General features: G+C 40.4%; 2 protein-coding genes across 7 annotated transcripts in view; both read right to left on the bottom strand.

Annotated features, from left to right (window-relative positions):
- mgat3b (beta-1,4-mannosyl-glycoprotein 4-beta-N-acetylglucosaminyltransferase b) overlaps window positions 1–1,354 on the bottom strand; it is a 55,609-nt gene extending 54,255 nt beyond the window's left edge. Inside the window, exon 1 of one of the 2 annotated variants that reach the window (XM_015042153.1) lies at window positions 648–1,354. The gene's annotated coding sequence lies outside the window, so the exon portion shown is untranslated. The remainder of the gene's footprint in view (window positions 1–647) is intronic. The other variant, XM_015042155.1, reaches the window with a different exon arrangement.
- A 6,018-nt stretch (window positions 1,355–7,372) lies between these two features.
- tab1 (TGF-beta activated kinase 1/MAP3K7 binding protein 1) overlaps window positions 7,373–14,210 on the bottom strand; it is a 20,636-nt gene continuing 13,798 nt past the window's right edge. For 2 of the 5 annotated variants that reach the window (XM_015042157.1, XM_015042160.1), the window contains exons 8-11: window positions 13,651–13,795; window positions 13,280–13,493; window positions 11,733–11,886; window positions 7,373–7,969 (exon numbers count right to left, since the gene is read on the bottom strand). In XM_015042157.1, the coding sequence (XP_014897643.1) occupies window positions 7,744–7,969; window positions 11,733–11,886; window positions 13,280–13,493; window positions 13,651–13,795 (739 nt within the window). In that variant the 3' untranslated portion in view covers window positions 7,373–7,743. Of the gene's footprint in view, window positions 7,970–11,732; window positions 11,887–13,276; window positions 13,494–13,650; window positions 13,796–14,210 lie in introns of all 5 variants that reach the window. The other 3 variants (XM_015042156.1, XM_015042158.1, XM_015042159.1) reach the window with 3 other exon arrangements.

The raw sequence follows: 14,210 nt of genomic DNA, 5'->3' as shown, positions 1-14,210 counted from the left end.
GACCGGTCCGTGGTAATAAAAAGGTTGGGGACCACTGCATTAGGGTATTGTTAGGGTATTAATTGTTGTGCATTAATTACTAATTTCATGCCATCAAACGCTGAATGAACCAGTTCACAAATAGAAGGTATACCTTTTTGTAGCCTCTGGTTTAATAACATACAAACCACTGGAGGGGGTTAAAAATATGCTATACCACTTAATTTATTTTTATTTTATAGGAAGCAATCCTGAACTGCTTAATGGCCTTGTTGATTTTCTAAGCATAAAAATAGAACATGCCGTTTATGGAGTTTCTGAGACATCCCGAGGGCCTCCTGCTGGCCTGGAGGTCTTATAGCAGTTGCTTATGTTTCTCACCGGCTTCACATCTGCACAAAACTAAACCCAGCAGATGATTTTAAATGGGAGCCATAAACCCCGCTACGAGCTCTAAAAGCTTGTGGTTACTTCTACCCAGGTTCCACTACATTTGACTGGTACAACTCCCATCAGCATCATAAACACCGTACCCTGTTCAATTCCAGACGAACAGTGTTAACGTCGCCAAAAGCAGTCCTGATCCACATCCACACCCCCACCCTGTCTGAATACTCCTATTAAAAAAAAAAAAAAAAAACACTCATAAGGAGAGTATCTCCTCTTACCCATCTGTGCCCGTGTCGGATGTCTTTTCAGAGGTTCATGGTGGAGACGAGCAGCGCCGATCTGACTCGAGCCTTTCGGTATTGCTGCAGGAGCCGCTATGCCATCGCATTGGTGATGCTGGAGACTCGGAGGGAAGAACCGGGGGGTCGGTGGAGGGGTGGGGGGAGATCTCCGCTCCGCTCCTTCTCAGCAGCTACAATCCTCTTTGCCTCTCCCGACTCTCCTTTCTGGGGTTTTATCCGCCGCGGAAGCGTCCTGAGCTCGCGGAGAATCCTGTCGGTTCGTTCCGCTGCTGCTGCTGGCGCTCGTGCACAGCCTCCTTATTTCTGCCTCCGATGTTTATTCCGCAAAAACCCGGAGCTAACAAGAAGCTACTCTCGCGAGCGGAGCCGCCGAGTCAAACAGCGTAAAAAACGAACGGGATGGAGATGAGAAGGTGATGGTGTCGGTGGTGGTGGGGGGTCACCGCTGTTCGCCGCTCTATTCGCCCGTTTTCTGTCGTGTTTACGCTCCGCTGTCGCCTCCTCCCTTCCGTACTCCGCGCGCTGCCCCCTGCACCCGCCGTGACGCCTGTTCTGATCCCAAGAAACTGGAAAAAAAAGCCAATCCCTACTCGCCTATTTTATTTATTTATTTTTATTTTTTTTACAGGTTTTTCATCTCTCTTCCTTACACACCAGGCTGCTAGGAGAAGGAGGAGGTGGAGACGAGTGCTTGAAGGGGGGTGTGAGAGGTGACGGGGGGGAGGAGGGACAAGTGGAAGAAAACGGGAGAGAACGGGAAGGAGGAGCCCCACGATCAGAGAGCTCCTCCCTGTTTTATGCTGCTTTATCAGCGGGTAGAAGGACTGGGAGGCCGCAAATCATGAGACATCTACATTTTGAAATATGAGAGACAGAGAGAGGAAGTGAGTGAGAGAGAGAGAGAGAGAGAGAGGCTGGATGGGGGTGTACAGAGAGGCTTCTGTTGGAAAGTGTCAATTCCTCAAAGATGCTTTGACAAGGGCCGCTGCATGCATCCAACTGTGCATGAGTTTTTTTTGTGCAAAAACAAGACTGAAAAATAAAATAAAATAAAACAAAAACAAAGGCAAATTGAGATCAGAGCCACACTGATCGATTTCCTTAGAGTGACAGAAACCCAATTTCAAGACATTTAAATTAGGAAGTCAAATTTCTTTTAAGTTATATTTTGAGTTATTTGACAGCATTTTCATAGGTAACATAGTTACTTGAAATAATTGATACAAAATGGTAGTGTGTCTTGAAAATACATAATACCGCCCCTTAGAGCTTTATCTCCAAGAGCATGGCTTTAACTGGTTCATTTCCAGTCAGCCCCAAACAGCTTCGTCTCCATTAGCAGATTCTTTGCGGTTTCTTCCCCGTTTTCGTACCCCGAGGTGGTATGTATTGTACCACCTCTAGGGTGGTACAAGCCAAGCTTAGCCAGGTATTGCGAGAAAACAATTTGATTGACAACAAACTGTTTTGATGACTGGCTGGTGTAAACCGCAACAAGACCTAGCAGTTGGCGAGATGACTAGCTGAAAATCGATAACTCTGTGGTCAGGCTTTTTTGGTCAACTGAGAACTTCCATATCATATCATATGCTCTCAATTTCAGTCAAATCTGGTTTGGGCATTCCTAAAACAAACTGCAGTGCAGGTAGTCCTACAAAGCATTGACTCTGGGGGACTGAACATAAATTCATGCCATATGCGTTACAGTTTTATTTGTAAAGAAAAAAAAACTCTCCACAAATCCTTCTGCTTCATAATTATATACTACTTTGTGTTGGTCGGAAGAACGAAGATATTAAATTTTTTTAAAAAAGTTTAAGCAAAATGCGGATACGTTTGCAAAGCTCTTGGTACAAAGATGGATTGCTTGGAGGACAAAAAATAAAGATCATAAATTCTTTTCTTAAAATATTAATAAAACTCACATATTTAAGTTGGCTCAGTTTAGATCATTTCAGAAAAATTCATCCGGACACACAGGTGTGGTTCTGTTTCCAGCTCCATGGAAACATGTTTCATCCAACTTTTTTTTCTTTTTACCTGACTAACATTTTCCCTGAAGGAGCTGTTGGAGGAACTGTGTGGACTTTGGATGCCTGCATCTCATGAAACCCATATGGCAAGGCTTTATTTTATTTTTATTTTTTTTGTAACTGTTGCAATAATACTTCATCATGTTTCACTGAAACTTTTGAGTGGAGTGAACAAAGGCCCAGGTGCCTTTTATTTGGCCACTACGTGGGGCTTATGACTCATTGCCTTTTCAGTGAGACTCGGCATCAGCGAAGCTCGCAACACCTTGTCTTGTTACGGCTAATCCAGCTGGCTGCTGCGCCTCCCGGAGTGTAACATCCCTCGTATCGGTCTGGGATCCTCATCCTCAAAGGCTGTGTTTGTTTTCCCTCTGAGCAATCAGTAACCATAAAGGGAGATGCAGCAGCCCCACATATCATGCTGCTTCTCGTCTTTATCAAATATTGATGTCAGCCTGTCAGTGGCATCCACTTGGATGGTTAGACTCAGTTTTCTTTTAGTTTTTCCATCAACCGGTGGCTCCTACAGCTTAGGTTCAGAGCTAGCCAAACACAGCAGATGCTTTTTAAGTCTGGCAGATGGTAAACAATCAGGACAGTTTCAGTGATCAACATATAAATGAATTCTAAGGGGAAAGAAAAGACATTTTTATCGCCCGGAAACCAGTTTTCATGTTGGGGTGGTCAACAACTGATCATCACCTCAGTCACTTTGGAGCACAACATCTGTATTTTCCAAAGAATTAATTAAAAATAGAGTGTATTTTCTTAAACTGAATAAATATATGGCAATATTTTTAAAATATATGAAGTGTAAGCATATACCACTGGTGCCACCAACTGTTTTGGAGGGGAACTGCATCACAACAACCAATCATGTCAGGGTTGGCTGCCAAGTGATAGATTATGCCATCAAACACAAGAGACACTTTGATCAAGGTTCAGGGAAACTAAAACAAGATAAAGTAAATCATAAAGCTGATGAAACGAGGACAGACTGACCTGAAGAAACATCTGAATATGTGGGAGAAAATTTTAATTCCTGTTTCTAATCCAAACTAAGGCGGAAAAGTAGCGCGAGAGGCAACGATCATTCATTTCGCTCACCATGTTGGTGAAAACCCGAAGTGGTTGCTTTAGACTGGAAGACAAGCGTGTAGGTGGATTCATATTAACCTTTTTGGACAGAAGCAGGAAGACGGTTTTTATGACCGGCAGATCTGTGAGTGTTGTCAAAGGTTACCGATTACTGCTGACTGGCCATTACTGCTTTTCGTTTAAGAGACCTGCAGCTGTTTACGGTTTTAATGTTCTTTCTGATACAAAGCTGCATTGTTTATGAACACGATGTATTCACAAAACATGTAATGGAAAGAAAGTTTTCTCCTTACATTAAGTCAAACATCTTATTGTTAGGTGTGGTGAGCTTATGGTTGTCAACCTAAGGCACTTGGGTCAGTCCCCATTGTTTTACCTGAATAGGTAAATGGGAGCTTCACAAGCAAGGTAACAAATATTAAAAATTTGCACACTCAGGCCATTCGAAAAGATGACAGGATGAGCATGTATTCAACAATTTACTGATGATTCGCATCAATCTGTTGCCTCTTTTCTGTCACCATAACTAGATTTAAGAGCTGCAGACCTTAGAACGAGCAAGACGCAAAAAGAGCAACCAAATTATTTCACAACCAGAAAATGATAAAAAAGACAAACAAACAGATGTAGAAGATAGAGGATCTTAGTAAAACATAATATTTACCACATCCTGAACTGGCTTTGATTCCAGTCGAACTGCTGTCAACGTTTTCTCTTTGCCTTGCAGAAAAAGTGAAGTACTCTGATTACAGACGTGTAAAGAACAAGGTGGACGTGTTGCTGGTAAAAAAAAAAAAAAAAAAAAAAAAAAACCCTGTAGTTATAGTAAGACTTGAGTTAATATTGCACTTCAGCATTACAGCTCAAACACGCCCACATGGAGAAATATCCACTGAGCGGCTGGTAACTCTTTAACAGGAAATAAACGCTGCAATAAAAAGAAGAAAAGGCAGAGAGAGACAGCGTTGATCTCAGCGTTGATTTTGTTATATTTCATCTTTAAAGAAATTATATTTTACGCTTCAGCTTACGTTTTTATTCTGAAAATGAAAGCAACGCCTTACAGGGTGGAAGTTAGAAACTCTCCAGTGTGTGTAGCTTAGAAATGAGAGGTACAAGCTGAAGTTTGTTTTTTTTTTTTTTTAGAAGAAAATGAACTCATGTTTTTTTGTATCTACCATTTTTTCCCCTTCTATTTATTTTTCAGATCAGAATCTAACGTCTCTCTTGCAAAGAGTTTCATGTTTGCTGACGCTTTGCATGAACAGGTTCTAGAGATTAGAGGTGTTGCTCAGGTCTGTGCGGTGGGGGTTTCTGGTTTGTCATGCGCAGCTGAATAACCTGAATAACTTCTTCTCTGTTTGGAAGATAAATGCTGCACCCTTACCACCGTCACACCTACATAAATAAATGGCTGAAATTCTATATTGAAATGTAAATATTTCTATTAGAACCGTTTCCATGTTCAAACGTTTTAGGCCGAGTTCTAAGAATATGGGGTTAAATAGAGAAGTTTAGAAATGACTAAACTCCACTCAGATATATGAAGGTTCGTTCATCCTTGCAGCAGATTTTATTAATGTTTATTTAAAAAAATGATAAAAAAAAAAACAATTCATATTTAGGGATACAAATTTAAACTTTATATCCTAAAATTATTCCTATTAAACTGTCCACATTTCTTAAAAACATGGACTGCAGATGGTGGCTGTGGGCAGAAAATTGATTTATCAAACAAACAAGGCTGTTCCCCCCTGCCCCTCCCCCTCGCCTTGATCAACCATTTTCACGTTGACTGCAGTTCCAGAAATTCGACTGTGCTGCCGCCAAATCCCCTTTTCTGTAACATGTGCAGAATGTGTTTTGAAGCTTTGCTTGGTGACATATGGCCAGTAACTCAAAACATGTGTTTGTAAGGCCGTCTTCAACACAAAGAGCCCCCCGACCCACTGTAGAGAGAGAGCTGCACTGAGATGCACGAGCGAGGTGCGGACCGATCCAAACATGCTGCACGCGAAGGCGAGACGCCCAGCAAGTACAGAAATGTCACAAACACATGGTGTGTTCACGTCGGGGGTTTTTCCAGTCTTACAAATGTAAACACCCTCACACAAACGAAACCAGAATTTTTTAAAAGTATTTCTTGTTGTATTCTGATGGAATGAGCAGTCACAGAAATATCTTAATCAAATGTTGCTGGTTTTCTAGTCTGCTCCCAGAAATAAGGTCAAGTGTCACAAAGTGCCAGAATGTTGGCCAAATGGTCCCTTTAGTGGTTCTGCTGGGGAATGTAAAAAAAAAAAAAAATTGGCTCAGCCACCTAAAGTTGTTGTCTGACTTTTTTTTTTTTTTTAATTATTATTTAGATAAAAAAAAATACTTTTAAGTTGTTGAGACATTCTTCAGCCGTTTTGGACAAGAGGTCAGAAAAAGTTTAAAATGACACATCTGTCTATGTGTTTTTTTTTAACTTGACATATCTAAGTGTGTGAAGGTGTTGAGAGCAGGAAGTCTGACGCAGTACTGTATGAAAAGGAACAGAGAGCCTTCCTCTCCAAAAGTCTGACCACAAGGATTTGGGTAGAGCTACACAGAGCCAAAAGAGCTGCTGCTACATTACATGATTTAAGGTATTGCTTATAATATGAAAGTATGTAACCTTTTCTGTACATGCAAAGTAAAATGCCTTATTCAAATAAGGTGTCACCAAATGCATTTATAGAAACAATAAAATTACTTTAACATTGTGCAAAGGAGCACATGATGCCAGACATATTCATTAAAAATCTGTGAGATTGGTCTGAGGTGGATTTGCAATGTAAGTTACCTATGTAAATAAATGCTACAGTGACTGAAGATGATCACTGAATTATTTTTTTATTTAATACGGTTGCAAAATTGAATCCCTACAGATACATTTATTATAATCTATGACAGTGTTTGAAATAACTGACATTTGGAGCCCTTTTTTAGCGTTCAGAATTATGGCTGGAACTTTAATGTATTCATTTCGATGAACTGCATAGATTTTGATTCGTTAAAAACAGTTTAACAGGTTAATTAACTTATTAGTTTTTCTTTAACATACAAAGGTTCTGGCTGGAACCTTTGTATTCGCGTGTTTATTCTGTATTCGCGTGTTTCCGGGATGCCTGTAAGTGACGTTCGCAAACACAGGCAGCAGACATCAAAACTGCTTATCTTGGTCCCAAAAAAACACATTCTTGCTTCACAAAAATAATCTGATGGGACGCTGGAGAAGTCTATCGTTGTGTTTAACTTGTGTTAAAATGAGTTAGTGACGATAGTGATGCTATCCAAGCGTATTTAATAATTTAGCAGCAAAGAGGGTTTTGAATGAAAAATGTTGCTTGTTGTTGTCGACATACAGTTTTGGATTAACTTGATTACAAATCTGAATCAAGTCCCACTACAAGTCAAAATAAATGGAATATAATGATGGGAAAAATGTGCATAGAAAAAAAAATCACAGACAAGTCCTTAAATTATCTGGAGAATATATATATATATATATATATATATATATTTGGACAGCAAATAAAAAATGTACTTTCAGATGCTTTCATTCATTCATTCATTAGTTACAGTTTAAGGCCTTGAATAAAACATCCTTGTCCAGGTCCTGGAGTTCCCTTCAACAGGAACTTCACCAATCTGGATTACTATAATCGAGTTGTGACTGTTTATGTTTCGAAGAGAAGCAAACATTAATTGGGGTGTGGTGTGACGCCACTTCCTCACAGTTTTCATTGAAGAAATAATAGAAAGCCCCGGTTCCTTCCAACTCACGCTCACAAAGTCTCTTTTGCAGTACATATTGTTCGTAATTCCACAAGTTTGATAAAAAAAACAAAAAAACAAAACAAAACATAAACAACATTTCTCCTTGTAGTTCATGCCCCTCCTTCAGACCTTCCTCCTTACTGGGGTCCAAGGCCTCCCTGTGTGCTTTGGCTGTCGCTGTTGTCCCCTCCCCAAAGTCGGTAGAACTGACTAAAGTCCACGTAGGGCGGGACCCTGCCGGTCTCGTCGGGCTGCACTGCTTGGCTCCCTCTCTGACGAAACAGGCTTCCATCCCCCGAGCTGGAGCTGGAGCTCTGTGTTTGGGTGTTGGTGGACTGCAGGGTGGCTGTAGGGCTCTGGCTGCTGGGATGAGAAGAGGAGGAGGGGGGCGAGGAGGAAGAGAAAGTTGAGTGGTGGGGAACAGTGGAGGAGGAAGAGGAGATGGCAGGTATGAGGATTGGGATAGACGAGGAGAACGGGGGAAAGAGGTCCATGTCACGAGTGGAGAGACAAAACAGAGAGGTGGAGAGAGGGAGGGGAGTCCGGGGAGTGGTGGAGAGAGAAGAGTCGGAGATAGGGAGAGGGAGAGGGGACGGAGGGGGTTTGGGAAGGGGGAGTTCAATTATAGGCTGCAGGATGTCAACAGAGGCATGGCTCGCGGTCGGGTTCAGCATGCTAACGGCATAGTGGAAAAATGACAGGCAAAGATGGAGAGTAGGACGCAGGACGGAGAACGACAAGCCAGGCCAGTTAAAAAAAAAAGACAAACAGAGATGTGAGTCAAACAGCAAGAGAGAGAGAGACTGGAACTCACAAAGGAGGAGGACCTGGATAGTTATCCCTCAGGGGGACTAAATAAAGACGATTTGCACAGACAGCAGCCATATTCAAGTGCTACTTATCATTAGCTACAGTCAGTTATACAAGAGACTGAACAGTAAAGAGGCTGGCAAACACTTATCCTGTCAGGTAAAACATATATAATTAATAGGGATGCAAACAATTAATCACATCGCAATTATCCACTAATTTCTAGTTTCAAATTATTTCCAATTGATTAGCTTAGACCTCTTTTTAGTGTTGTAGTTTGACCGCCATCCAGCAGAGGGCGCCGCTGGTCATCTTTACTCGAAACGGAGCCACTTAATATAGGACTCAAGATGGCGGTGACATAGAAGAACGGGAAAAGAAACGATCGCAACAGGGCCTCGCGAGGGTTGGAAATGCACTTTATGCCGTTCTGCTTTGAAATATAAACACTCAACAAGCTCTTTGACTTATTACCTTAATAGCTGAACTTCTGTCTATCTCTCTGTTCAAGGAGGATTACGTGTTTCACATGCTTTATTATTTTCATATCTTATTTTTCTATTCGGCAACCTAACTGGTTACTGATTTGGTATGGTTTATAAATACATCTGAGCTAAATAACGTGAGCCACAGTATTTAATACAGCTGACACAAAATAATCTTTAAATTTACTCGTTTTTTTAAATTTAATTTCACCTCATGAATAATGTAGCCCCTTTATCTTGTGAAAAACCGGTCGCTTCTGTTGATACAAGAGAAAACCCAGGTTTTAAATAAGATGGCCACTTATCAATTACTCATTAGTCGATCGGAATGATTAGTTAACTTTAGATTAACTCAGTCGATAACTCGCACTTCTAATTATTACAATAAATACAGCCGCTGCCGCAGATAAATTCCATTTTAAAATGCTGATCTAAAATTAAATAAACTAAAAACCAATTTAATACTTCTCATCTCATATCCTGACGTAGTGTTTTGCGCTGCATCAGAAACTGAAATTGAAAGAGGCAAGTCTTAAATATTCTCCAAGTGTTTTTTTTTAAAGTTAGTTTTGAGTTTTGATGACTCAAACGCCTCACTTGAAGTAGAAGGTGATCAGAATAATCTCAATTTTGCATAAGCTTGTTTACAGAGTGACTCTGCCTGTGCTGAGGTTTCCTGCAGCACAACAGTCTGCCATGAGTCACAGTTCCAGTTTAATCCCAACGCAACAGCAGCAGACAGGAAAAATTAGTGATTATGAAAGTGAAGAACAGCTGTCATACTTTGCGTATGAGGGAAGTGAATCGCAGTCAGAGCTAAATTATACGCAGGAAGAACAGTTTGGAGAGAAATTGCTGTTAATCTGCAAGCTAATTTAGAAAGGAGTTAGCATATCAAGACGCAGATTGCCACAAATGGCACTGGACACAAACCGAAACCTTGGAAGTTTTGAGTTTTTCTTGTTTCCTAACTAAAGGGTTCTGTCAAGCAGCTGCTTCCTGCTTGATCTTCCTTCTTGTTCTTCTGTGCCATTTTCTCATATGCTGCTTGTCGGTCTTGCAAAAAAGGACCACATCAAAAATGTACACCACCAGTTTAAACTCTGCTCCACATTTAAACGTTCATGGCACTGCAGCTGTATTGATGGTAACTTTTCTTCCTTTCAGCGCTTCTGTCAGCTTCTTGTAGTGTGCTGCCTTCAGGAGAGCAGGACGTCAGGATACGTCACCCTCATGGTATTTACTGTGTAAACTTTGAAATATGAATGCTCTCTTTCATGAACTTACCTTCTCTTAACTGGGTTAATACATTGTGAGCAAATTGTTATCTCGGTGGTTATATATTTACAAGATAAGATGTTCCATGTCGGACTTCCCCTGATAGTATCCAGCATTCAAACACACATTAAAACACTTTTTAATGCAAGTTGCTATGTTGACATTACATGTCCTGCAATTAAACTAAGTATTTCATGGTTTTTCGCAAGTAGTTCAAAGTTTAAACTGGTATTGTTGTGCATATTTGGTGTAAACTGTAAACAAATGAAGAATGGCAGCGCTCTCCTTTTCTAACAAGGTGACAGCAGGTTTCACCAACTCAAAATTAAGACTTTTTAAGACCATTATGAATGAAGTTTAATACCCATATTGTGACAGAAATGCTACTATTTGTGAAAATAACAAAAAAATCTTGTTATCCCTCATCTTTTTCCTATTTGTCATCATAGCTGCATCTACAGCTTTTTTTCTTGTCTTTCTCAGCTGTAGTTCCCTGCGTAGCAACAACTTTGTTGCAATAAAAGTCTTAAATAGGTCAGACTGGTGCTTGACTGCCATGTTTGGCCACAGAAGTGAGCCGATGGTGAAGATGATTGTCGCTCCCCCAGCTGGCGATAAATTTGCACATGATTGACGCAAAAATGCTAGCTAGCTAGCAGGGGTATATTAGCAGCTATATCGGTAGCTGCAACCGCCTCAAGTCACAGATGAAGATGTTTGCATGTGATATACTTCACAGAAAAGTCCCATGAGAAAAAAACTGAAAAACTACATAGACTATATCAAATGAAATAATCCTGCCACGACAAAATTTAAGACCTGTCATTAACATATTAATGGATAACTTAATTTAAAAAAAAAAATGAATTTAAGACATTTTAAAGCCTGCTAACACCTTTTGTCCTCCTCTACTTGCTCTGCAGGGGGCGGTACCACTCATTAAGAAGCACTAGTCTATACAATGCAATGCAAAATTCAGGGTTATTTTTTTTTAACCAACTTTATGCAGGTTTTTTTTTTTTTTTTGCAAATTTATTTTAAAAAACTACTTGTAATCAGCTCACCTGCATCAATATTTTGCAGAACCTCCTTTCCCTGAAATAACAGCAAGTCCTTTGTCAACTACAGTGAATTTGAGTACTTTAACACATCTAAAACTATTGTGTTTGACATATGCTATGTGTAGGAGTATTATTAAATATTACAATACCCGTTTTCAGCTGCAAAAGGATAAGCTACCCAGATCAACCCACAGCGCAAGTGTGAGGAAGTAAAAACTTTACCTAAATGTAAACAAACACAGCCGCGGAGGCTGGAGGCAGGGGAGTGAAAATCAAGCGCACCTTAAAATAAATACAGCAGAAGAAGAATGAGGAAGTCTAATCTTGCTTATTTAAAATACACTTAAAATAAACTCGCCCACAACCGCAGAAACAAAGAAAGAAAGACAAAGGTTGAGCAAGGAAAACAAAACAGCGGCGTTTGAGAAGAAGGGAAAAACAAATGGCAACGGAAGGAGAAAGTCAGCAGGGAGTTAAAAAAGCCAAGCTTACCCCGGTGTGGGGGTGCCTTCCTCCAGGGTGGAGGCGGTGTTAGTCCCGTTGGTCAGGGTGCTTTGAGACGGCATTACCAGTGAGAGGGTCACGCTAGTTTTACTGGTGCTCTGGCTGTTGGAGTACGGTACCGAAACTGGATAAATTCGCCCGCCTGGAAGAGGTGCAGGAGAAGATGTTAAAATCTGTGGCAAAACGTCCCAGTTATTCATATTTTCCACTCCGTTTAAAAGTGTTGATGGGTTGCTTAAACATGGAAATGGGACATAATATTTTAACATTTTCTCAAAAATATTTCCATACAATTAAACAGTGATGAACAGCGTGCGATTTCAGTGAAAAGTTGCTTCTTGGTAATGTGTTAAAAAAAAATTGAGAAGGTTATTTTAACCTTTTTTATTCTTGGCAACACTGATAAGAGTCGTGATTTCATTTTCTCAAGGCCCAGAACTAAACACTAAAAACAACTGTAACAATCGGAGCGATCCAGGAAAAGAAACTGCTCTGAAACTCAGAAACATTCTGCAGCGAACACGACGACATTCTTCAGACATAACAAACATATGTACTTCAGTAAGGAATGTTTTGATTCATCTTAAAGATGGAACATGCCAAACGCAGCATCCTGTATTTATGAAGCATGACTATGACAAACAGAAGCAGGCTAAAACAGGAGTGAATGAAAGCAGCTGACAGTCTTTCATTTTTATAAATTATGAATCAGGATTTAAACTGTAACTGCATTCAAGTAATCGTCCCATGAGACCGAGAAAAAACATTAGTACAATAATATTTCTATCACAGCATTCAAACCAAGTTTGCCTGGAGCTAGTTTCCTTCATTGACATTTGTTATTCCCCTTAAGACAAAGAAACGCACTGCACTGTGTTAAGCAGCCAATGAGAGTAGATAAAGTACAAATAACTAAAAGTCGGACAGCAGCTGTAACTCGTTTTGCTCGTACACTAAGGGAAAAAAAAAGACGTGCTACAGCTAATTAGACCGTTAGCATTCAGTAAATATACAGTAAAGACAGTTGTTTTTTAAAACATAATTAATTGGAATTTATCGTTACAACAATTAACTGAAATTCTTATGATAAGTAACGATAATTGATAAGTCCAAACACAAGACCGATTGGTCCAAACACATGTGTTTGGACCGATTTGGACCGATTGGTCCAAACACACATACATGTGCCCCAATATTAAAATCCCAACTTTTTGTGAACTGCTGAGTACAAATACAAGAAACTGAATGTTGATTTTAACAGACCTTATATTTGCTCATTTAAAAACAAAACTGAGAAAAAAAAAGTCTAGACCTTACATAGGGCAAACTTAAGATATTATTTAGCAAAAGGTTGTTAGCTGAGTTTGCAAAAAATAAAAGCTAACCATCGTATTTAAATTGTGCGAGTAGGAAATCGGCAATAATAAAAAGAAAACACTACAGTTTTGTAGCCGTTGTAGAAGTCTTTAACCTTCCCAGAATTTTCTCCAATGCGGTGGAACGGGAATTTTCCTTCTGAGAATAACACTTTCTACCTTGTGTGGGCGTGAGCGCGGCGTCCGCCAGCGGGTAATTGATCGTGCGAATGAGCAGGGTCATGTCCTCGTGCCGAGAGCAGAAGGCCGCTCTCTGGCGGCCGGACACGAAGACGTCGTGGTGAAGCCTCTTGACCCGCTCCACCACAGACTGAGCCACCGCCTCCAAACTGGTCTGCTGGGCCAGCTCAGCCGCTACCATGGCTACAATTTCCTACGAAGGAGAGGGGAGACAATTAAAAAAAGAATAATAGCTACATTTGAGATGACAAGAGGAAAAAAAGACTTGAACGCCAAAGTGAAAAAGACGTTTCATCTGAGGCTTGAAGAGCGAAAAGAACCAACAAAAGAACAATAGCGTTATTGCTAACCTGGTTGACCTGTTCTGGGCCGTGGGCAGACTCAAGGGCATTTATTAGACCCTCTGACATCAGCAGCAGGAATCCTGTTACACCGTCCAAAGGGTGGCTGCCATGGATCTCTGGCTCAGAGATGATGGGCTTTGCCTTGGCCGCACTAACGGAGAGAGACAGAGAAGCGTGAGACGAAGACAAGAGAGGACAAGGTTGGCAAAATACGAGTGGAAACAGAAAAACCAACAAAAAAAAAACAACAATTAAAGTCGATACAGCAACAGAACATTAGAGGCTCGACATCAACACCAGTTTATTATATTGATCCAAAGAATGCCTTAAACTTTTTTTTATGAACTATATTGGATGTTCTGCTCTCTCTTTGATAGCAGTAAGGAGATAATGCTATACAGATTCCATTCTGTGTCTGATGGGGGTTAAACTTTGAATGATGCAAAAGTATTTGGATGATTTGCCTGGATATTGGATAACAACAGGAAATGAGAAAGAATGGGAGTTTGTGTGTGTGTAGGGCTGAAACAATTCCTCGAATGATTCGAGTACCTCGATTACTAAAA

This window comes from Poecilia latipinna, unplaced genomic scaffold (assembly GCF_001443285.1).
Source record: "Poecilia latipinna isolate Pla-1442-1.1 unplaced genomic scaffold, P_latipinna-1.0 Scaffold579, whole genome shotgun sequence".
Taxonomy (NCBI): domain Eukaryota; kingdom Metazoa; phylum Chordata; class Actinopteri; order Cyprinodontiformes; family Poeciliidae; genus Poecilia; species Poecilia latipinna.
Note: the sequence above shows the minus strand (reverse complement) of the source record. Positions and strands in the feature narration are given on the sequence as shown.